Raw genomic sequence first — 24,594 nt, forward strand, 5'->3', positions numbered from 1 at the left:
AGGTCGTTCACCTGCTCCGTGTGTGGGAAGGGATCCACTCATTCATTCAGCCTGCTGATACATCAGCGAGTTCACACCGGGGAGAGGCCGTTCACCTGCTCCGTGTGTGGGAAGAGATAAACTCAGTCGTCCAGCCTGCTCGGACACCAGCGAGTTCACACCAGACAGTCACTGTGCATTGAGCGTCCAACCTATTTAGGGAGCAGCAAGTTCCCACTGAGACCCTGTAAAATGTTCTGACTGGGAAGAGATTTAAAAGCTCGCAGGAACACTATCGCACTGAGGAGAGGCCATTCAGCAGGGCTTCAGGAGGAGGTGAATGGACAGATCCATACAATCCCATTTGCTGACTACTACATCGAGTATACAGCACAGAGAGGGGCCATTTGGCCCAACAGCTCCATGCTGGCATTTATGCTCCACATGAGCCTACTTCATCGAACCCCAGCAGCATATCCTGCACTTGTTGCCACAGTATTTATGTGGGTGGTCCAGATAAGTTTCTGGTCAATGGTGACCCCCAGGATGGTGGGGGGTTTGGCGATGCTAATGCCGTTGAATGTCGAGGGGAGGTGATTAGACTCTCCCAGAACATGGTCCTGATCACTCTCGGTTCTGAGTGGTGCTTCCCAGAATAAGGTTGTATGAATTTGTTATCAGGTGAAATAGTCATGTCTGAATGTCAATAAAGACCATTTATATCAGTTCCAGAGTCTCACATGATTCTTCCATGGCAGGTACAGCATGCGTTAGATACAGAGTAAAGGTCCCTCTACACTGTCCCATCAAACAGTCCCAGGGCAGGTACAGCACGGGTTAGATACAGAGTAAAGCTCCCTCTACACTGTCCCATCAAACACTCCCAGGGCAGGTACAGCACGGGTTAGATACAGAGTAAAGCTCCGTCTACACTGCCGTCAAACACTCCCAGGGCAGGTACAGCATGGATTAGATACAGAGTAAAGCTCCCTCTACACTGTCCCATCAAACACTCCCAGGGCAGGTACAGCATGGGTTAGATACAGAGTAAAGCTCTGTCTGCACTGCCGTCAAACACTCCCAGGGCAGGTACAGCATGCGTTAGATACAGAGTAAAGCTCCCTCTACACTGTCCCATCAAACACTCCCAGGGCAGGTACAGCACGGGTTAGATACAGAGTAAAGGCCCCTCCACACTGTCCCATCAAACACTCCCAGGGCAGGTACAGCACGGGTTAGATACAGAGTAAAGCTCCCTCTACACTGTCCCATCAAACACTCCCCAGGCAGGTACAGCATGGGTTAGATACAGAGTAAAGCTCCCTCTACACTGTCCCATCAAACACTCCCCGGGCAGGTACAGCACGGGTTAGATACAGAGTAAAGCTCATAGAAACATAGAAGATAGGAGCAGGAGTAGGCCATTCGGCCCCTTGAGCCTGTTCCGCCATTCAATTCGATCATGGCTGATCACCAAATTCAGTACCCGGTCCCTGCTTTCTCCCCATACCCCTTGATCCCTTTAGCCTTAAGAAATATATCCAACTCCTTCTTGAATATATTTAATGAACTGGCCTCCACCGCCTTCTGTGGTCGAGAGTTCCACAGGTTCACCACTCTCTGCGGATGTCAGGCTTACCGGTCTGTAATTCCCCGTTTTCTCTCTACCACCTTTTTTGAATAGTGGGGTAACATTAGCTACCCGCCAATCCATGGGTACTGTTCCAGATTCCATCGAATGTTGGAAGATGATCAGCAATGCATCTACTATTTCTAGGGCCACTTCCTTAAGTACCCTGGGATGTAGATTATCAGGCCCTGGGGATTTATTGGCCTTCAATCCCATCAATTTCCCTAGCACCATTTCCCTACAAATACTGATTTCTTTCAGTTCCTCCCTTTCATCAGACTCTATGTTCCCCGGCATCTCTGGGAGGTTATTTGTGTCCTCCTTTGTGAAGACAGAACCAAAATATGTATTTAGTTGGTGTGCTACTTCTTTGTTCCCCATTATAAATTCCCCTGATTCTGACTGCAAGTGACCTACGCTTGACTTCACCAATCTTTTTCACTTCACATATCTATAAAAGCAGTCAGTCTTTATGTTGCCTGCAAGCTTACTCTCATTCTATTTTCCCCTTCTTAATTAATCCCTTTGTCCTCCTTTGTTGAATCCTAAATTGCTCCCAGTCCTCAGGATTATTGCTTTTTCTGGCCAATTTATATGTCCTCTCCTTGGATCTTATGCTATCCCTAATTTCCCTTGTTAGCCACGGTTGAGTCACCTTTTTTTTTTATGCCAAACTGGGATGAATAAATTCTGTAGTTCATCCATGTGGTCTTTGAATGTTTGCCATTGCCTATCCACCGTCACCCCTTTGAGTGACATTCCCCAATCAATCCTACCCAACTCGCGCCTCAGACCATCGTAGTTTCCTTTATTTAAATTTAGGACCCTAGTCTCTGAGTCAACTACTTCATTCTCCATCTTAATGAAGAATTCGATCATATTATGATCGCTCCGACTCAAGCTTCCTCTACACTGTCCCATCAAACACTCCCAGGGCAGGTACAGCATGGGTTAGATACAGAGTAAAGCTCCCTCTACACTGTCCCATCAAACACTCCCAGGGCAGGTACAGCATGGGTTAGATACAGAGTAAAGCTCCCTCTACACTGTCCCATCAAACACTGCCAGGGCAGGTACAGAGTAAAGCTCCCTCTACACTGTCCCATCAAACACTCCCCGGGCAGGTACAGCACGGGTTAGATACAGAGTAAAGCTCATAGAAACATAGAAGATAGGAGCAGGAGTAGGCCATTCGGCCCCTTGAGCCTGTTCCGCCATTCAATTCGATCATGGCTGATCACCAAATTCAGTACCCGGTCCCTGCTTTCTCCCCATACCCCTTGATCCCTTTAGCCTTAAGAAATATATCCAACTCCTTCTTGAATATATTTAATGAACTGGCCTCCACCGCCTTCTGTGGTCGAGAGTTCCACAGGTTCACCACTCTCTGCGGATGTCAGGCTTACCGGTCTGTAATTCCCCGTTTTCTCTCTACCACCTTTTTTGAATAGTGGGGTAACATTAGCTACCCGCCAATCCATGGGTACTGTTCCAGATTCCATCGAATGTTGGAAGATGATCAGCAATGCATCTACTATTTCTAGGGCCACTTCCTTAAGTACCCTGGGATGTAGATTATCAGGCCCTGGGGATTTATTGGCCTTCAATCCCATCAATTTCCCTAGCACCATTTCCCTACAAATACTGATTTCTTTCAGTTCCTCCCTTTCATCAGACTCTATGTTCCCCGGCATCTCTGGGAGGTTATTTGTGTCCTCCTTTGTGAAGACAGAACCAAAATATGTATTTAGTTGGTGTGCTACTTCTTTGTTCCCCATTATAAATTCCCCTGATTCTGACTGCAAGTGACCTACGCTTGACTTCACCAATCTTTTTCACTTCACATATCTATAAAAGCAGTCAGTCTTTATGTTGCCTGCAAGCTTACTCTCATTCTATTTTCCCCTTCTTAATTAATCCCTTTGTCCTCCTTTGTTGAATCCTAAATTGCTCCCAGTCCTCAGGATTATTGCTTTTTCTGGCCAATTTATATGTCCTCTCCTTGGATCTTATGCTATCCCTAATTTCCCTTGTTAGCCACGGTTGAGTCACCTTTTTTTTTTATGCCAAACTGGGATGAATAAATTCTGTAGTTCATCCATGTGGTCTTTGAATGTTTGCCATTGCCTATCCACCGTCACCCCTTTGAGTGACATTCCCCAATCAATCCTACCCAACTCGCGCCTCAGACCATCGTAGTTTCCTTTATTTAAATTTAGGACCCTAGTCTCTGAGTCAACTACTTCATTCTCCATCTTAATGAAGAATTCGATCATATTATGATCGCTCCGACTCAAGCTTCCTCTACACTGTCCCATCAAACACTCCCAGGGCAGGTACAGCATGGGTTAGATACAGAGTAAAGCTCCCTCTACACTGTCCCATCAAACACTCCCAGGGCAGGTACAGCATGGGTTAGATACAGAGTAAAGCTCCCTCTACACTGTCCCATCAAACACTGCCAGGGCAGGTACAGCACCGGTTAGATACAGAGTAAAGCTCCCTCTACACTGCCCCATCAAACACTCCCAGGGCAGGTACAGCACGGGTTAGATACAGAGTAAAGCTCCCTCTACACTGTCCCATCAAACACTCCCAGGGGAGGTACAGCACGGGTTAGATACAGAGTGTCAGCCGTGGCTCAGGCGGCAGCACTCTCTCCTCTGAGTCAGAAGGTTGTGGGTTGAAGTCCCACTCCAGAGACTCGAGTCTAAAACTCTGTGCTGCCCCTCCAGTGCAGTGCTGAAGGAGTAAAGCCCAGTGCAGAGTAAAGTTCCCTCTGCACTGCTCCAATAACAGGCCTGAGCCCCAAACTCAGAAGAGCGCCCTCTGCTGAATTCCACTTGTCTCAGCAGTAGGAGAAGCAGGCGGCAGAAGTCCCGCCCCTCGGACACCCCGATTGGTTGGAGGACCCGCCGCCACCTCAGTCCTCCAAGCTCCGCCCGCTCTCTCCCTATTGGTCGGAGCTCCCGTCAGTCACCACCGTGGAGTTGATGACGTGTCCCAGTCCGGCTCCCTGCAGAAGACAAAGGGCTGCGGCTGCTCAATCTGCTGCGCTCGGTGCCAGGAGGGCGCTGGGACGGTCCGATTTGTATTTTCTTTTTATTTATCTCCCCGCCCGTGCTTCTCTCCGCTATATATAAAAAAATCCGCATAAAACTCACTTTCCGCCGGTGATCCGGACTCTCAGGTGGGGCGTGTGCTGAGCATATATTTATACAGTACAGAAAGAGGACCTTCAGCCCATCGTGTCCGCGCCAGCCATCAAGCCCTATTTATTCTAATCCCATTTTCCAGCACTTGGTCCGTAGCCTTGTATGCGACGACGTTTCAAGTGCTCATCTAAATGCTGCTTGAATGTTGAGAATCTCCAGGATGATTTGGACAGGTTGGGTGATTGGGCAGATGCATGGCAGATGCAGTATAATGTGGATAAATGCGAGGTTATCCACTTTGGTGGCAAAAACAGGAAGACATTATTATCTGAACGGCAATAGATTGGGAGAAGGGGAAGTGCAATGAGATCTGGGTGTCCTTGTGCACCAGTCGCTGAAGGTAAGCATGCAGGTGCAGCAGTCGGTTAAGAAGGCAAATGGTATGTTGGCTTTCGTAGCGAGAGGGTTCGAGTACAGGAACAAGGATGTCTTGAAACTATGCCCCCTGGTTGTTGACCCCTCTACTAAGGGGAAAAGTTCCTTTCGATCTACCCTCACTATGCTCCTCATAATTTTGTACACCTCAATCAGGTCCCCCCTCAGCCCTCTCTGCTCCAAGGAAAACAACCCCAGCCTGTCCAGTCTCTCTTCATAGCTGAAGCGCTCAAGCCCAGGTAACATCCTGGTGAATCTCCTCTGCACCCTCTCCAATGCAATCACATCCCTCCTATAGTGTGGCGACCAGAACTGCACACAGTATTCCAGCTATGGCCTAACTAGCGTTTTGTACAGTTCCATCATAACCTCCCTGCTCTTATATTCTATGCCTCGGCTAATGAAGGCAAGTATCCCATATGCCTTTTTAACCACCTTATCTACCTGTCCTGCTGCCTTCAGGGATCTGTGTACATGCACACCAAGGTCCCCCTGATCCTCTGTCCTTCCTAGGGTCCTACCATTCATTGTGTATTCCCTTACCTTGTTAGTCTTCACAAAATGCATCACCTCACACTTTTCAGGGTTAAATTCCATTTGCCACTGTTCTGCCCATCTAACCAACCCATCTATATCGTCCTGTAGCCTGAGGCTTCCCTCCTCGCTATTTACCACTAATTTTCATGTCATCTGCAAACTTCCTGATCTCACTGATGGTGGATGGGGTGCCATTCAAACAGGCTGCTTTTTCCCAGATGGTGTCGAGCTTCTTGAGTGTTGTTGGTGCTGAACTCATCCAGGCAAGTGGAGAGTGTTCCATCACACTCCTTACTTGTGCCTTGTAGACACTGACATGGACCAGTTGGGCCGAATGGCCTGTTTCTGTGCTGTACATTCTATGTAATACCATAAAAGGTCAAATGAAGGGAATCATCAGCTCAACGGGCTGACAGATTAACCAGCAGTACAAAATTTATAAAACATTTTCCACGTTCACTTTACCCCAGCTGCCGGCCCGCCCTGCGCTACAGAGCAGAGTGAACTTGTTGGTGTCTCAGTAGGTGGGAAGACTGAATGAATCCCGTCCCACACACGGAGCAGGTGAATGCCCTCTCTCCGGTGTGAACTCGCTGGTGTATCTGTAGCTGGGAAGACTGAGTGAATCCCGTCCCACACACGCAGCAGGTGAACGGCCTCTCTCCGGTGTGAACTCGCTGGTGTATCAGTAGATGGGAAGACTGAGTGAATCCCTTCCCACACACGGAGCAGGTGAATGTTCTCTCGTCCGTGTGAACTCACTGATGTTCCAGCATGTTGGATGACTGAGTGAATCCCTTCCCACACACGGAGCAGGAGAACGGCCTCTCCCCAGTGTGAACTCGCTGGTGTGACAGCAGATGGCCGGACTGAGTGAATCCCATCCCACACATCGAGCAGGAGAACGGCCTCTTCCCAGTGTGAACTCGCTGATGTGACAGCAGATGGTCGGACCGAGTGAATCCCTTCCCAACACGGAGCAGGAGAACGGTCTCTCCCCAGTGTGAACTCGCTGGTGTGACAGCAGATGGTCGGACCGAGTGAATCCCTTCCCAACACGGAGCAGGTGAACAGTCTCTCCCCGCTGTGAACTCACTGATGTATCAGCAGGTCGGATGACCAAATGAATCCCTTCCCACACACTGAGCAGGTGAATGGTCTCTCCCCAGTGTGAACTCGTTGGTGTATCAGCAGGGCGGATGACCAAATGAATCCCTTCCCGCACACTGAGCAGGTGAATGGTCTCTCCCCAGTGTGAACCCACTGGTGTGTCAGCAGATGATCAGACCGAGTGAATCCCTTCCCACACACGGAGCAGGAGAACGGCCTCTCCCCAGTGTGAACTCGCTGGTGTATCAGTAGGTGGGAAGACTGAGTGAATCCCTTCCCACACACGGAGCAGGTGAACGCTCTCTCATCCATGTGAACTCACTGGTGTGACAGCAGATGGTCGGACCAAGTGAATCCCTTCCCGCACACTGAGCAGGTGAACTGCCTCTCCGGTGTGAACTCGCTGGTGTATCAGTAGGTGGGAAGACTGAGTGAATCCCGTCCCACACACGGAGCAGGAGAATGGCTGCTCCCCGGTGTGAACTCACTGGAGTACCAGCAGGGCGGGTGACCAAATGAATCCCTTCCCACACACTGAGCAGGTGAATGGCCTCTCTCCGGTGTGAATTCGCTGGTGTATTAGCAGGTCGGATGACCAAGTGAATCCCCTACCACACACGGAGCAGATGAACAGCCTCGCCCCCGTGTGAACTCGCTGGTGTATCAGCAGAGCAGATGACCAAATGAAACCCTTACCACACACTGAGCAGGTGAATGGTCTCTCCCCGGTGTGAACTTGCTGGTGTATCAGCAGGGCGGATGACCAAATGAATCCCTTCCCGCACACTGAGCAGGTGAATGGGATCTCTCCATTGTGAAGATGCTGATGTGCCTTCAGCTCTTGAAAACTATGAAAGCTCCTCCCACAGTCACAACATTTAAAGGGTCGCCCGTCAGTGTGAACAAGCTGGTCTCTCAGCAGATGTTTGGACTGAGAGAATCGCTTCCCACACACGGAGCAGGTGAACGATCTCTCTCTAGTGTTAGCACGCTGGTGATTCATCAGATTCCCAGAACTTTGAAAGCTCGTCCCACAGTTAGAACATTTAAACGGTCTCTCATCAGTGTGAACTCGCTGGTGTGTCAGCAGGTGGGATGTCTGAGTGAATCCCTTCCCACACGGAGCAGGTGAACGGACTGTCCCCAGTGTGACGGCGCCAATGAACTTCCGACGCAGACGGGGAACTGAAACCCTTCCCGCCGTCCCCACCTTTACCCAGTTTCTCCCCGGTGTGACGGTGCACGTGTCTCACCAGGGCAGGCGATCAGAGTGTTTGATGGGACAGTGTAGAGGGAGCTTCACACTGTATCTAACCCATGCTGTATCTGCCCTGGGAGTGTTTGATGGGACAGTGCAGAGGGAGCTTTACTCTATATCTAACCCATGCTGTACCTGCCCTGGGAGTGTTTGATGGGACAGTATAGAGGGAGCTTTACTCTGTATCTAACCTGTGCTGCACCTGCCCTGGGAGTGTTTGACAGGACAGTGTAGAGGGAGCTTTACTCTGTATCTAACCCGTGCTGTACCTGCCCTGGGAGTGTTTGATGGGACAGTGTAGAGGGAGCTTTACTCTGTATCTAACCCGTGCTGTACCTGCCCTGGGAGTGTTTGATGGGACAGTGTAGAGGGAGCTTTACTCTATATCTAACCCATGCTGTACCTGCCCTGGGAGTATTTGATGGGACATTATAGAGGGAGCTTTACTCTGTATCTAACCCATGTTGTACCAGCCCTGGGAGTGTTTGATGGGACAGTGTAGAGGGAGCTTCACTCTGCATCTAACCCGTGTTATACCAGCCCTGGGAGTGTTTGATGGGACAGTGTAGAGGGAGCTTTACTCTGTATCTAACCCATGTTGTACATGCCCTGGGAGTATTTGATGGGACAGTGCAGAGGAAGCTTTACTCTGTATCTAACCCATGTTGTACCTTCCCTGGGAGTGTTTGATGGGACAGTGTAGAGGGAGCTTTACTCTGTATCTAACCTGTGCTGTACCAGCCCTGGGAGTGTTTGATGGCACAGTGTAGAGGGAGATTTACTCTGTATCTAACCCATAGAAACATAGAAGATAGGAGCAGGACAGGCCATTCGGCCCCTCAAGCCTGTTCCGCCATTTAATGAGATCATGGCTGATCATCCTAATTCAGTACCTAGCCCCTGCTTTCTCTGCATATCCCTTGATCCCTTTAGCCTGAAGAAATATATCCAACTCCTTCTTGAATATATATAACTAGCTGAAGTGCCCGGTGGTGCCGAGGAATTTTTGAGGGCATGTTGTTGTTGGAAGAGAGAGAGAGAGAGAGCGACTGGGGGGAAGAGAGAGCGCGAATGGGGGGAAGAGAGAGAGCGACTGGGGGGAAGAGAGAGAGCGACTGGGGGGAAGAGAGAGCGCGACGGGGGGAAGGGAAGGGGGGAGGGGAGGGGGGAGGGGAGGGCAGGGGGGGAGGGGAGGGGAGGGGAGGAGGGGAAGGGAGGGGAGGGGGGCAGGAGGGATGAAGAGGGGGAAGGGGAGGGGGAGGAGGGGGGGTGAGGGGGAGGGGAGGGAGTGGGGAGGGGGAGGGGAGGGGAAGGGGGAGGAAGGGGGGAGGGGAGGAAGGGGAGGGGAGGAAGGGGGGGAGGAAGGGTAGGGGAGGGGGGGAGGAAGGGGAGGGGAGGGGGTAGGAGAGGGGGGAGGAGGGGAAGGGGAGGGGGGAGAGGGGGAGTGGAGGGGAGGGGAGGGGAGGGGGAGAGGGGAAGGGAGGGGGAAGGGAGGGGAGGGGGAAAGGGAGGGGAGGGGGAGAAGGGAAGGGGGGAAAGGGGAGGGGAGGGAAGGGGGAAAGGGAAGGGGAGGGAAGGGGGGAAAGGGGAGGGGAGGGGAGGGAAGGGGGAGGGGAAGGGGGGGAAAGGGGAAGGGGGGGAAGGAGGGAAAGGGGAGAGAGGGGAGGGGGGAAGGGGGGGAAAGGGGAGGGGGGGAGGGGAGGGGCGAAGGGGAGGGGGGAGGGGAGGGGGGAGGGGAGGGGTGGAAGGGGGAAAGGGGAGGGGAGGGAAGGGGGGGAAGGGGGAAGGGGGAAAGGGGAGGGGGAGGGGAGGGGGGAAAGGGGAGGGGAGGGGGAGGGGGGAAGTGGGGGAAAGGGAGGGGAGGGGGAGGGGGAGAGGAGGGGAGGGGAGGGGGAGAGGAGGGGGGAGAGGGGGAGAGGAGGGGTGGGGGAGGTGGGGGAAGGAGGGGGGCCAGCAGACCCTCTCCCCTCTGCCGGCGACGGCTCCGCTGAGCTCCGAGCCGCCCCACGCACTGACATGCCGAGCGCAGCGCCCCGGTCAGCCCGAGCCCCGCCGTCCCGAGGCCAGGCTTGAGACGGCCGATTGCGGCTGGCCGGGCCCGGTTACCTTGGTAACCCTCCTCCCCTCTCCACCACCCGATCTCCAGGACCGGGCCTGGGCCTGAGCGGCTTGAGATGGCCGATTGCGGCTGGCGAGGCCGGTTGCCAGGGTAACCCTCTCCACTCCCCCTCCCCACCCGAGCCCCGCCCCCCCCTGCTAACCTGCTCACTTCCCTCTGGCTGCGCTCTGTGTGGAGGTGCACCATGCAGCGCGAGCGCGAGGAGCTTGCAGTGAGCCCAGCCAGCCTTTACCAAGATGGCTGGCCACTGGTTCAGAATCGGGCCCAGCGGGGGGAGTGGGGGGTGAGGGGTGGGAGGAGCTTGCCACAAAACAATTGCCTAGGGTCCAGCATGGCTGGCAACAGACGCCCAGGCTTCGAGGCCTACCTGCAAAAACGGGGAAAGGTAGGAAAATTAATGAGATTAGATAAAAGATTTAGAAAGTAATTAACTTTTTTAAAAAACAATATGTGTTTCAAAAGCAACTTTTTTTTTAAAGGCGCAGAAAGCGGGAAAAAGAAATGAAAAGTTTGGAATCAAGATGGCGGCGAATCACCTCGGTTCAGAATGATAAGGCCCGCCCACACACGCACCGATTGGTCGACCGTCAGGTCACCGAAGCGTAGGATTGGTCAATCGCCCCATCACTCGACTCTATGAGGGCCCGCCCGCATGCGCCAGGAACCCGCCCCCGCCACGCAGCGATTGGTCGGCCGTCGGGTCACTCGACCGTACGATTGGTCGACCTCGACGTCACTCAATGCTAATGAGCAGATAATGAGCGGAATTTTGAATGTTTTTTGGATACCGCGGGCACAATTTTTGTCTCACCGAAACGTAAATATGCTTACGGCCATTCTGGAATCGTAAGCTTTCTTTTGATGTAACACACGTGTAGGTACGCTCTATAACTTTTGATTGTATAGCCGGACAGAGAGACAGAAAGACAGACAGAGAGACATACCATTTTATATATATAGATGAATTGGCCTCAACTGCCTTATGTGGTAGAGAATTCCACAGGTTCACCACTCTCTGGGTAAGAAATTCCTCCTCATCTCAGTCCTAAATGGCTTACCCCTTATCCTTAGAAAAGATATTTCAGATGAATATGTCGCTAGAGGAATGGTGCAAGGGGAAGGGATTCAAATTCCTGGGACATTGGAACCGGTTCTGGGAGAGGTGGGACCAGTACAAACTGGACGGTTTGCACCTGGGTGGGACCGGAACCGATGTCCTAGGGGGAGTGTTTGCTAGTGCTGTTGGCGAGGGTTTAAACTAAAATGGCAGGGGGTTGGGAACCTGTGCAAGGAGACAGAGGAAAGGCAAGCAAGGATAGAAACAAAAGACAGGAAGGAGAAAAGCAAAAGTGGAAGGCAGAGAAATCAAGGGTATAAATCAAAGAGTGCCACAGTAAATAAGAATTCTAAAAGGACTGAGTATTAAAAAATCAAGCCTGAAGGCTTTGTGTCTTAATGCGAGGAGCATTCATAATAAAGTGGCTGCGCTAATAGATGTAAACGGATATGATATATTTGGGATTACGGAGACATGGCTCCAGGGTGACCAAGACTGGGAATTCAACATCCAGGGGTATTCAATATTCAGGAAAGACAGGAAAAAAGGAAAAGGAGGTGGGGTAGCATTGCTGGTTAAAGAGGAAATTAACACAATAGTAAGGAAGGATATTAGCTCTGATGATGTGGAATCTGTATGGACACAGCTGAGAAATACAGAGGGGCAGAAAACGTTAGTGGGAGATATATACAGACCCCCAAAAAGTAATGCTGAGGTTGGGGATGGCATTAAATGGGAAATTAGAGATGCGTACAATAAGGGCACAGCAGTTATCATGGGTGACTTTAATCTACATATAGATTGGGCTAATCAAATTAGTAACAATACTGTGGAGGAGGAATTCCTAGAGTGTATACGGGATGGTTTCTTGGACCAATATGTCGAGGAACCAACTAGAGATCAGGCCATCTTAGATTGGCTATTATGTAATGAGAAAGGATTAATTAGCAATCTTGTTGTCCGAGGCCCCTTGGGGAAGAGTGATCATAATATGCTAGAATTCTTCATTAAAATGGAGAGTGAAGTAGTTGACTCAGAGACTAGGGTCCTGAATTTAAATAAAGGAAACTATGAAGGGATGAGGCACGAGTTGGCTAGGATGCATTGGGGAATGTTACTTAAAGGGTTGCCGGTGGATAGGCAATGGCAAACATTTAAAGATCGCATGGATGAACTACAGAATTTGTTCAGCCCTGTTTGGCATAAAAATAAAACAAAAAAGGTGACTCAACCGTGGCTAACAAGGGAAATTAGGGATAGCATAAGATCCAAGGAGAGGACATATAATTTGGCCAGAAAATGCAGCAAACCTGAGGATTGGAAGCAGTTTAGGATTCAGCAAAGGAGGACAAAGGGATTAATTAAGAGGGGGAAAATAGATTATGAGAGTAAGCTTGCATGGAACATAAAAACTGACTGTAAAAGCTTCTTTCGATATGTGAAGAGAAAAAGATTGGTGAAGTCAAGCGTAGGTCCCTTGCAGTCAGAATCAGGGGAATTTATAATGGGGAACAAAGAAATGGCAGACCAATTAAATACAAACTTTGGTTCTGTCTTCACAAAGGAGGACACAAATAATCTCCCAGAGATGTCGGGGAACATAGGGTCTAATGAGAGGGAGGAATTGAATGAAATCAATATTTGTAGGGAAATGGTGTTAGGGAAATTAACAGGATTGCAGGTCGATAAATCCCCAGGGCCTGATAATCTACATCCTAGGCTACTTAAGAAAGTGGCCCTAGAAATAGTAGATGCATTGTTGGTCATCTTCCAAAATTCTACACAGGGTAAGGGAGAACCAGTGGATGTGGTGTATTTGGACTTTCAGAAGGCTTTTGATAAGGTCCCACATAAGAGATTAGCGTGTAAAGTTAAAGCACATGGGATTGGGGTAAGGTACTGTCTTGGATAGAGAACTGGTTGGCAGACAGGAAGCAAAGAGTTGGAATAAACGGGTCTTTTTCCAAGTGGCAAGCAGTGACTAGTGGGGTACCACAGGGATTGGTGCTAGGACCCCAGCTATTCACAATATATATTAATGATCCATACGAGGGGAACTAGATGTAATATCTCCAAGTTTGCAGATGACACAAAGCTGGGTGGGCATGTGTGCTGTGAGGAGGATGCCAAGAAACTCCAGTATGATTTGGACAGGTTGGGTGATTGGGCAGATGCATGGCAAATGCAGTATTATGTGGATTATTGTGAGGTTATCCACTTCAGTGGCAAAAACAGGAAGACAGATTATTATCTGAACAGCAATAGATTGGGAAAAGGGGAAGTGCAACGAGACCTGGGCGTCCTTGTGCACCAGTCGCTGAAGGTAAGCATGCAGGTGCAGCAGGCGGTTAAGAAGGCAAATGTGAAAAGTTAAATATTTGGGATTCTGTTGGTTTAAGAAGAGTAAAACAAGGTTACACTGCAGTAGGAGTAAATTGGCACAGCAGACAGTGGAAACCAGTTTTCTAACCAATCAGCAGGGGTGACTCATTTGGCTGTAACCAAACAAACAGTATAAAAGGACCAGTCCTAGTGCGAGCAAGCACTGAGTGCGAGTCATCAGAGAGTGCTGTGAGTTTGGGTAAGTGTGAGTTAGGGTAAGTGGGGTGTTAGGTGCTCTTTTCAAACTTTAACTCTGTGGGTTGTAGTTAATAAGGTCTTTCTGGTGCAGAGTGACTGTTGGTAAACCATTTAACTGGTGTAATTAGAGGGATTGATTTAATTTAAACCCAATTAATTAAAGGGGATACTAGCATCTAAAATCGGGCAGAGGGTGTCCATAACTAACAATAAAAAATGTAATTCATTACATAGAATGGAGCAGGTGATGTGTTACTGTTGCGAGATGTGGGAGCCAGTGAACCCCATTGAGGCTCACGGTGATTACGTCTGTGACAAGTGTCTGCTGCTACAGGAACTCCAGCTCCATGTTGATGAGCTGGAGTCTGAGCTTCAGACACTGCGACACATCAGGGAGGGGGAGAAGTACCTGGACTCTGTGTATCAGGAGGTGGTCACACCTATGAAGTTAATTAATTCAGATGTAGCCCATGGTCAGGGACAGGACGGCATGATTACGAGTGAGGCAGGTACGGGGATCCAGGAGGTAGAGCTGGAGGAGCCGCAGCCCTTGCTTTTGTCCAACAGGTTCGAGGTTCTTACTCCCTGTGGGGACAGGAGCAGGGACTGCAGGGAGGATGAGCAACCTGGCCACAGCACTGTGGAATGGGGGGCCATTCAAGAGGGGGGAGTAAATAGAAATGTTGTAGTGGTAGGGGATAGTATTATTAGGGGGATAGATAGAGTTCTCTGCAGCCAAGAGCGAGAGTCCCGTAGGCTGTGTTGCCTACCCGGTGCCAGGGTTAAGGACATCTCCTCTGGGCTGGAAAGAAATTTGCAGTGGGAGGGGGTGGATCCAGTTGTCGTGGTCCATGTTGGTACAAACGACGCAGATAGGACTAGGAAGCCGGTTCTGTTAAAGGAGTATGAGCAGCTAGGGGTCAAATTAAAAAACAGAACCTCACGGGTAATAATCTCTGGATTATTACCTGAGCCACGAACAAATTTGGCTAGGACAAATAAAATTAGAGAGTTAAATGCGTGGCTCAAAGACTGGTGTGGGAGAAAAGGGTTTTGCTTCTTGGGACACTGGCACCAGTACTGGGACAGGAGGGAGCTGTTCCGTTGGGACGGACTCCACTTGGCCAGTGCTGGGACTAGAGTCCTGGTGAATCATATAACTAGGGCTGTAGAGAGGGCTTTAAACTAATTAGTGGGGGGGAGGTTTCTCGAGAGCAAATAACAGAAATGACAATGGAGAAGGTCATAGACTTAGGTAGCAGTGGGGAAATTAAAAAACAGAACGTGTCAGGAAGGGACAGAAGGAATGGAGTAAAAGGTAAAGTAGTAAAAGGGGAAAAAACAGGAACTAAGTGTCACAAAACATATTTGAAAGTTCTTTATCTGAATGCACGTAGCATTCGTAACAAAATGAATGAGTTAACGGCACAAATAACTACATATGGGTATGATCTTGTGGCCATTACAGAAACATGGCTGCAGGGTGACCATGACTGGGAATTAAACATACCAGGTTAGTTAACAATCAGGAAGGACAGGCAGAAAGGGAGGGGAGGTGGGGTGGCTATGTTAATAAAGGAAGGAATCACTATAATACAGAGAAATGATATTGGGTCAAAGGAGCAGGATAGTGAAACAGTTTGGGTAGAGATAAGGAATAACAAGGGGAAAAAAACACTAGTGGGCGTAGTCTATAGGCCTCCGAACAGTTGCAACTCTGTTGGACGGAGTATTAATCAGGAAATAGCTGAGGCTTGTAATAAGGGAACAGCTATAATTATGGGGGATTTTAACTATCATATTAACTGGACAAATCAAACTGGGCAGAGCAGCTTTGAGGATGAGTTCATTGAGTGTATTAGGGATGGGTTTCTTGAGCAGTATGTAACTGAACCGACCAGGGGGCAAGCAACCTTAGATTTGGTCCTGTGTAATGAGACAGGATTAATTAAAAATGTCCTAGTAAAGGATCCCCTTGGAATGAGTGACCATAACATGGTTGAATTCCATATTCAAGTAGAGGGTGAGAAGGTTGGATCTCAAACAAGCGTGCTGAGCTTGAATAAAGGAGACTATGAAGGTATGAGAGCGGAATTGATTAGAGTGGACTGGGAAAATAGATTAAAGGGTAAGACGGTACACGATCAGTGGTGTACATTTAAGGAGTTATTTTACAACTTCCAAAAAATATATATTGCACTGAGGAAAAAAGGGTGTAAAAGAAAAGATAGCCATCCATGGCTAAGTAAAGTAATTAAGGATAGTATCCGACTAAAAACAAGGGCATTTAAGGTAGCCAAATCTAGTGGGAGGATAGAAGATTGGGAAGTCTTTAAAAGACAGCAAAAAATAACTAAAAGATTGATTAAGAAAGGGAGGCTAGATTATGAAAGTAAATTAGCAAAAAATATAAAAACGGATAGCAAAAGTTTCTATAGTTATATAAAAAGAAAAAGGGTGGCTAAAGTAAATGTTGGTCCCTTAGAGGATGAGACCGGGAAATTAATGGTGGGAAACATGGAGATGGCAATAATGCTGAACAAATATTTTGTATCAGTCTTTACGGTAGAGGACACTAAGAATATCCCAACACTGAACAAACAGGGGGCTATAGGGGGAGAGGAGCTAAATATGATTAAAATCACTAAGGAAGTGGTACTTGGTAAAATAATGGGACTTAAGCCGGATAAATCCCCTGGACCTGATGGCTTACATCTTAGGGTCTTGAGGGAAGTGGCGGTAGGGATTGTGGATACATTGGTAATAATTTTCCAAAACTCCCTGGACTCAGCAAAGGTCCCGGCAGATTGGAAAACTGCTAATGTAACATCCTTATTTAAAAACGGTAGTAGGCAGAAGGCTGGAAACTATAGACCTGCTAGCCTAACATCTGTGGTTGGTAAAATGTTAGAGTCCATTATTAAGGAGACAGTAACGGGACATTTGGATAAACATAATTTAATAGGACAAACTCAGCATGGTTTCATGAAGGGGAAGTCATGTTTGACAAATTTGCTTGAGTTCTTTGAGGAAGTAACATACAGGGTGGATAAAGGGGAACCAGTGGACGTAGTGTATTTAGACTTCCAAAAGGCATTTGACAAGGTGCCACACAAAAGATTATTGCTCAAGATAAAAAATCACGGGATTGGGGGTAATATTCTGACGTGGGTGGAGAATTCGCTCTCTAACAGAAAGCAGATAGTTGGGATAAATGGGTCATTCTCAGACTGGCAATCAGTAACTAGTGGTGTTCCGCAGGGGTCAGTGCTGGGTCCCCAACTCTTTACAATCTATATTAACAATTTGGAGGAGGGGACCGAGTGTAACATATCAAAGTTTGCAGATGATACAAAGATGGGAGGGAAAGTAGTGAGTGAGGAGGACATAAAAAACCTGCAAAGTGACATAAACAGGCTAAGTAAGTGGGCAGAGATTTGGCAGATGGAATACAATACTGGAAAATGTGAGGTTATGCACTTTGGCAGGAAAAATCATAGAGCAAGTTATTATCTTAATGGCAAGAAACTGGAAAGTACTGTAGTACAAAGGGATCTGGGGGTCCTGGTGCATGAAACTCAAAAAGTTAGTATGCAGGTGCAGCAAGTGATCAAGAAGGCCAATGGAATGTTGGCTTTTATTGCTAGGGGGATAGAATATAAAAACAGGGAGGTATTGCTGCAGTTATACAAGGTATTGGTGAGACCGCACCTGGAATACTGCATACAGTTTTGGTGTCCATACTTAAGAAAAGACATACTTGCTCTCGAGTCAGTACAAAGAAGGTTCACTCGGTTAATCCCGGGGATGAGGGGGTGGTCATATGAGGAGAGGTTGAGTAGATTGGGACTCTACTCATTGGAGTTCAGAAGAATGAGAGGCGATCTTATTGAAACATATAAGATTGTGAAGGGGCTTGATCGGGTGGATGCGGTGAGGATGTTCCCAATGATGGGTGAAACTAGAACTAGGGGGCATAATCTTAAAATAAGGGGCTGCTCTTTCAAAACTGAGATGAGGAGAAACTTCTTCACTCAGAGGGTGGTAGGTTTGTGGAATTTGCTGCTCCAGAAAGCTGTGGAAGCTACATCATTAAATAAATTTAAAACAGAAATAGATAGTTTCCTAGAAGTAAAGGGAATTAAGGGTTACGGGGAGCGGGCAGGAAATTGGACATGAGTCTAGGTTCGGAATGGTCATGGCCCTGTGGGTAGTGGAGCTGGTCCAGGGGCCGTGTAGCCTGGTTCTGCTCCTACTTCTTGTGTTCTAATTCTGTGTTAGATTTCAGGAGATGGTTTTATTCCTGTTCCTGGCTGGGGTGGAGATCGCCTTTACAGAAGGTAAGTACTGTAGAAAATATAGGGACAGAGTGATCTCCTGGAAGAGTTTCGATCGCCTAGATGGGTCGGAGAGGAATTTCCCAGATTTTTTCTCCCAAATTGGCCATTGGGTTATTTATCTGGTTTTTCGCCTCTCCCGGGAGATCACATGGGTTCGGGTGGGATGGAGAGTGATAGAAGATTTGAGGTTAGGATCAGATCAGCCATGATCTTATTGAATGGTGGAGCAGGCTCAAGGGGCCGATTGGCCTACTCCTGCTCCTATTTCTTATGTTCTTATGTTCAACCATCCTCTCGAGTCAGTACAAAGAACGTTCACTCGGTTAATCCCGGGGATGAGGGGATGGACATATGAGGAGAGGTTGAGTAGATTGGGACTCTACTCATTGGAGTTCAGAAGAATGAGAGGCGATCTTATTGAAACATATAAGATTGTGAAGGGGTTGGATCGGGTGGATGCGGGGAGGATGTTCCCGATGATGGGTGAAACTAGAACTAGGGGGCATAGTCTTAGAATAAGGGGCTGCTCTTTCAAAACTGAGATGAGGAGGAACTACTTCACTCAGAGGGTGGTAGGTCCATGGAATATGCTGCCCCAAAAAGCTGTAGAAGCTACATCATTACATAAATTTAAAACAGAAATAGACAGTTTCCTAGAAGTAAAGGGAATTAAGGGTTACGGGGAGCGGGCAGGAATTTGGACATGAGTCTAGGTTCGGATCGGTCATGGCCCTGTGGGTAGCGGAGCGGGCCCAGGGGCCGTGTAGCCTGATCCTGCTCCTATTTCGTGTGTCTAATTCTGTTAGATTCAGGAGATGGTTCTGTGATAGTGGATTGGCGGTTAGGATCAGATCAGCCATGATCTTATTGAATGGTGGAGCAGGCTCGAGGGGCCGAGTGGCCTACTTCTGCTCCTATTTCTTATGTTCTTATATTCTTATGTAAAAAGTTTTTCCTCAAATCCCCTCTAAACCTCCTGCCCCTTACCTTGAAACTATGCCCCCTGTTTATTTACCCCTCTACTAAGGGGAAAAGTTCCTTTCTATCTACCCTATCTGTGCCCCTCATAATTTTGTACACCTCAATCAGGTCCCCCTCTCAGCCTTCTCTGCTCTAAGGAAAACAACCCCAGCCTGTCCAGTCTTTCTTCATAGCTGAAGCGCTCCAGCCCAGGAAACCCAGGGAGTGCAAGCATGGTTTTATGAAGGGGAAGTCATGTTTGACAAATTTGCTGGAGTTCTTTGAGGAAGTAACATATAGGGTGGATAAAGGGGAACCAGTGGACGTAGCGTATTTAGACTTCCAAAAGGCATTTGACAAGGTGCCACACAAAAGATTATTGCTTAAGATAAAAAATCACGGGATTGGGGGTAATATTCTGGCATGGATAGAGGATTGGCTATCTAACAGAAGGCAGGGAGTTGGGATAAATGGTTCATTCTCAGACTGGCAATCAGTAACTAGTGGTGTTCGCAGGGGTCAGTGCTGGGTCCCCAACTCTTTACAATCTATATTAACGATTTGGAGGAGGGGACTGAGTGTAACATATCAAAGTTTGCAGATGATACTAAGATGGGAGGGAAAGTAGTGAGTGAGGAGGACATAAAAAACCTGCAAGGGGACATAGACAGGCTAATTAAGTGGGCAGAGATTTGGCAGATGGAATACAATACTGGAAAGTGTGAGGTTATGCACTTTGGCAGGAAAAATCGTAGAGCAAGTTATTATCTTAATGGCAAGAAACTGGAAAGTACTGAAGTACAAAGGGATCTGGGGGTCCTGGTGTACGAAACTCAAAAGGTTAGTATGCAGGTGCAGCAAGTGATTAAGAAGGCCAATGGAATGTTGGCTTTCATTGCTAGGGGAATAGAATATAAAAATAGGGAGGTATTGCTTCAGTTGTACAAGGTATTGGTGAGACCACACCTGGAATACTGCATACAGTTTTGGTGTCCATACTTAAGAAAAGACATACTTGCTCTCGAGTCAGTACAAAGAAGGTTCACTCGGTTAATCCTGGGGATGAGGGGATGGACATATGAGGAGAGGTTGAGTAGATTGGGACTCTACTCATTGGAGTTCAGAAGAATGAGAGGCGATCTTATTGAAACATATAAGATTGTGAGGGGGTTGGATGGGGTGGATGCGGGGAGGATGTTCCCGATGATGGGTGAAACTAGAACTAGGGGGCATAGTCTTAGAATAAGGGGCTGCTCTTTCAAAACTGAGATGAGGAGGAACTACTTCACTCAGAGGGTGGTAGGTCCATGGAATATGCTGCCCCAAAAAGCTGTAGAAGCTACATCATTACATAAATTTAAAACAGAAATAGACAGTTTCCCAGAAGTAAAGGGAATTAAGGGTTACGGGGAGCGGGCAGGAATTTGGACATGAGTCTAGGTTCGGATCGGACATGGCCCTGTGGGTAGCAGAGCAGGCCCAGGGGCCATGTAGCCTGATCCTGCTCCTATTTCGTGTGTCTAATTCTGTTAGATTCAGGAGATGGTTCTGTGATAGTAGATTGGCGGTTAGGATCAGATCAGCCAAGATCTTATTGAATGGTGGAGCAGGCTCGAGGGGCCGATTGGCCTACTCCTGCTCCTATCTTCTATGTTTCTATGTGACCCCTGGTTCTGAACTCCCCGTGCTATACAGCATGCCTTATTACATTAATAAACTTGCAGGATGGGCGTATAATTGGCAAATGAATTTCAACACTGACAAATGTATTACATTTTGGTAAGAAAAATAAGGAGGTCACATATTACTTGGAAAATAAGAATCTAAATGAGGTAGCAGAGCAAAGTGATCGTGGAGTACAAATACACAAATCACTGAAAGTAGTGACACAGGTTAATAAGGCCATTAAAAAAAGCAAACCAAACACTAGGGTTTATTTCTAGAGGGATAGAATTGAAAAGTAGTGAAGTTATGCTAAACCTGTATCGAACCCTGGTTAGACCACACTTAGAGTACTGTGTACAGTTCTGGTCACCATGTTATAAAAAGGATATAGAGGCACTGGAGAGGGTGCAGAGAAGATTTACAAGGATGATACCAGAAATGTGAGGTTATACCTATCAGGAAAGAATGAACAGGCTGTCCCATCAAACAAGAGGGGTGACTAAATAGAGCTCCTTAAAATTATGAAAGGTTTTGATAGTGTGGATACAGAGAGAATGTTTCCACTTGTGGGGAAGAGCATAACTAGCGGCCTCAATATAAGATAGTCACCAAGAAATCAAATCGGGACTTTCTTTACCTAGAGAGTGGTGAGAATGTGGAACTTGCTGCCACAGGGAGTGGTTGAAGTGAATAATTCAGATGCATTTAAGGGGAGGCTAGACAAGCATATGAGGGAGAATGGAATAGAGGGTTAAACTGATAGCGTTAGATGAGCACAGACAGGAGGAGGCTAGAGTGGAGCATAAACGCTGGCATGGACTCATTGGGCCAAATGCCCAGTTTTTGTGCTGTACATCCTATGTAATCCTATGTACCTGCCCTGGGAGTGTTTGATGGGACAGTGTCGAGGGAGCTTTACTCTAATTCTAAACCGTGCTGTACCTGCCCTGGGAGTGTTTGATGGGACAGTGTAGAGGGAGCTTTACTCTGTACCTAACCCGTGCTGTACCTGCCCTGGGAGTGCTTGATGGGACAGTGTAGAGGGAGTTTTACTCTGTATCTAACCCGTGCTGTACCTGCCCTGGGAGTGTTTGATGGGACAGTGTCAAGGGAGCTTTACTCTGTATCTAACCCGTGCTGTACCTGCCCTGGGAGTGTTTGATGGGACAGTGTAGAGGGAGCTTTACTCTGTATCTAACCCGTGCTGTACCTGCCCTGGGAGTGTTTGATGGGACAGTGTCGAGGGAGCTTTACTCTGTATCTAACCCGTGCTGTACCTGCCCTGGGAGCGTTTGATGGGACAGTGTAGAGGGAGCTTTACTCTGTATCTAACCCGTGCTGTACCTGCCCTGGGAATGTTTGATGGGACATTGTAGAGGGAGTTTTACTCTGTATCTAACCCGTGCTGTACCTGCCCTGGGAATGTTTGATGGGACAGTGTAGAGGGAGCTTTACTCTGTATCTAACCCGTGCTGTACCTGCCCTGGGAATGTTTGATGGGACAGTGTAGAGGGAGCTTTATTCTGTATCTAACCCGTGCTGTAGCTGCCCTGGGTGTGTTTGATGGGACAGTGTAGAGGGAGCTTTACTCTGTATCTAAAATGTTCCATTCCCCCACACTGACATCCAGAACCTCAAGGACAATAAAACTTCACTCATAAAGTAACACAAACCCCTCAGCTTCTCTCTTGGACACAGATATTGAGGACAGGGAATGTCTGTAACAAGTCATCAAGTAGTTCTTGTTAGATCCGTGTATCTTGATGTTGTATTTCCTTCAATAATGAGACAAGAGACTGCAGGGAATAATCAACAGGTGTTTACTGGATTAGGGTTACTCTAAAACTAGCTGTACAGATCCCTACTCAGGGTTTATATACAGGTGTGGTCACTGCCGGTACTACAGTATACAGGAGCTGTAAAAAGTAGTTCTCCCCTTAAAGGTACATACACTACAATTCCTCCCCTTTTAGATTAACAGTACCATGACATTCATTTAACAATTAAATATCAACTAATTACAATTAACACTTTTAACATGCAACATTAACTGAAAATAGTCTATTTATAAATTCAGTCTTTGGGGAGGCTTCCTGATCCTTTCTGGATAGCACCTTTCCTGAGTGTCTTGCTCTTGGTGCGGAGGCGATTCTGGCCCCCTGTCGTCGGTTGGTTCATCAGCTTCTGATGCTACTGTTTCTGGGGTAGATGGTACCGGTATGTCGGGTTCATCACCAGGTACGTATGGGCGAGACATGGGGTTGACTCGTTCCTGTGACTCTAGGATCTGGTCAACATGGCGTCTCACAATGTTCTCCTCAACATCCACTGTGTACATTAGTGGCCCCTGCCGTGTGCATATCGTTCCTGGTTGCCATTCTCTGTTCGGTAGTCGCGGGCCAAGACTGGTTGCTCTACATTGAAGCTCCTTGTCGGCTTCTCATTGATGTGCTGGAATTGCTTATTCTCAACATCTCTTCGTACATTTGGTCTGAGCAAATCCATACGAGATCTCAACCTTCGGTTAAAGAACATCATGGCCGGGGTCTGGTTGGTGACTGCATGTGTCGCATTTCTGTAGGCTAACAGGAAATTGTCCACCTTGTGCTGCAGTGGAATGTCGTCATCGCACATGGCCTTTACTGCTTTCTTAAAGGTTTGTACGAACCTCTCAGCCAATCCATTTGTGGCTGGATGATACGGGGCGGATGTGTAATGCCTTACCCCATTCCTTTTCATAAATCTTCAAAACTCTTCGGACACAAACTGTGGTCCGTTATCAGAGCAAATCTGCTCTGGCAAGCCGTTCCTGGCAAATATGGTCCGTAGGACTGCAATAGTTTTCTCCGTGGTGGTGGAGGACATTTTGATCACCTCAGGCCATTTCAAGTGCGCATCCACGGCTATTAAAAACATTGAGTCCATGAATGGACCAGCAAAATCAATATGCACCCATTGCCATGGAGATGAGGGCCACTCCCATGGGTGTAGAGGGGCATGTGGTGGTGCATTTTGGACCTTCTGGCATCCTGAGCAGCTCTTTGTCAGATCCTCGATTTGCTGATCGATCCCCGGCCACCACACATAAGCCCTAGCAAGGCTTTTCATTTTCACCCCTCCCAGATGGCCTTCGTGAAGTTCATTGAGCACTCTCTCCCTTAACTTGGGTGGAATTACCACTCGGGATCCACACATCAAGGTCCCCTGGCATACTGACAGCTGTTCTCTTCTGGATGAGAATGCTGGCAACAGTGAGTCGCCATGTGTTGGCCATCCCTTCACCGTCAAGTCATATACCTGAGTCAGTGTTGGGTCATTTCAGGTCTCCTTCTCTATCTCAGCGTTAGTTACAGGCAAGCGTTCAATTATAGTCGAATGAAATATTTCGACAGGGTCCACTGCTGGTGCTTCCTCCGCAGTAGGCAGTGGCAGGCGTGATAGCCCATCAGCATTTCCATGCTGTTTCGTGCCCTTATACTCGATTTCATATTGGTTCGCCCCGAGAAAAAGTGACCATCTTTGTAGCCATTGCGCAGTCATCACCGGAACGCCCTTCTTTGGATTAAAGATGGAGACAAGTGGTTGGTGGTCAGTCAGCAAGGTGAACTTCTGCCCGTGCAGATAGTGGTTGAACTTTTTCACTCCCCACACTAGGCTGAGGGCCTCCCTGACAATCTGGGCGTAGTTACGCTCGGCTGAGGTTAGTGATCGTGACGCAAAGGCTATTGGCCTCTCTGAGCCGTCCGAGAATTTGTGCGACAGCACCACT

At 48.0% G+C, this 24,594-nt stretch overlaps 2 protein-coding genes across 2 annotated transcripts in view; one reads left to right on the forward strand and one right to left on the reverse strand.

The window, feature by feature from the left end:
• LOC147118294 (proteasome activator complex subunit 1-like) overlaps positions 1-24,594 on the forward strand; it is a 1,298,587-nt gene that overhangs the window by 716,165 nt on the left and 557,828 nt on the right. The window lies entirely within an intron of this gene.
• The window catches only part of LOC147118305 (uncharacterized), an 88,852-nt gene that overhangs the window by 27,533 nt on the left and 36,725 nt on the right, over positions 1-24,594 (reverse strand). The window contains 2 exon segments of the mRNA XM_085987012.1: positions 6,234-6,670; positions 6,837-7,145. Of these exon segments, the coding sequence (XP_085843138.1) occupies positions 6,234-6,670; positions 6,837-7,145 (746 nt within the window).

Source organism: Somniosus microcephalus, chromosome 4, assembly GCF_052327205.1.
Source record: "Somniosus microcephalus isolate GS21.2 chromosome 4, FLI_Smic_1.0, whole genome shotgun sequence".
NCBI classification, from domain to species: Eukaryota; Metazoa; Chordata; class Chondrichthyes; order Squaliformes; family Somniosidae; genus Somniosus; species Somniosus microcephalus.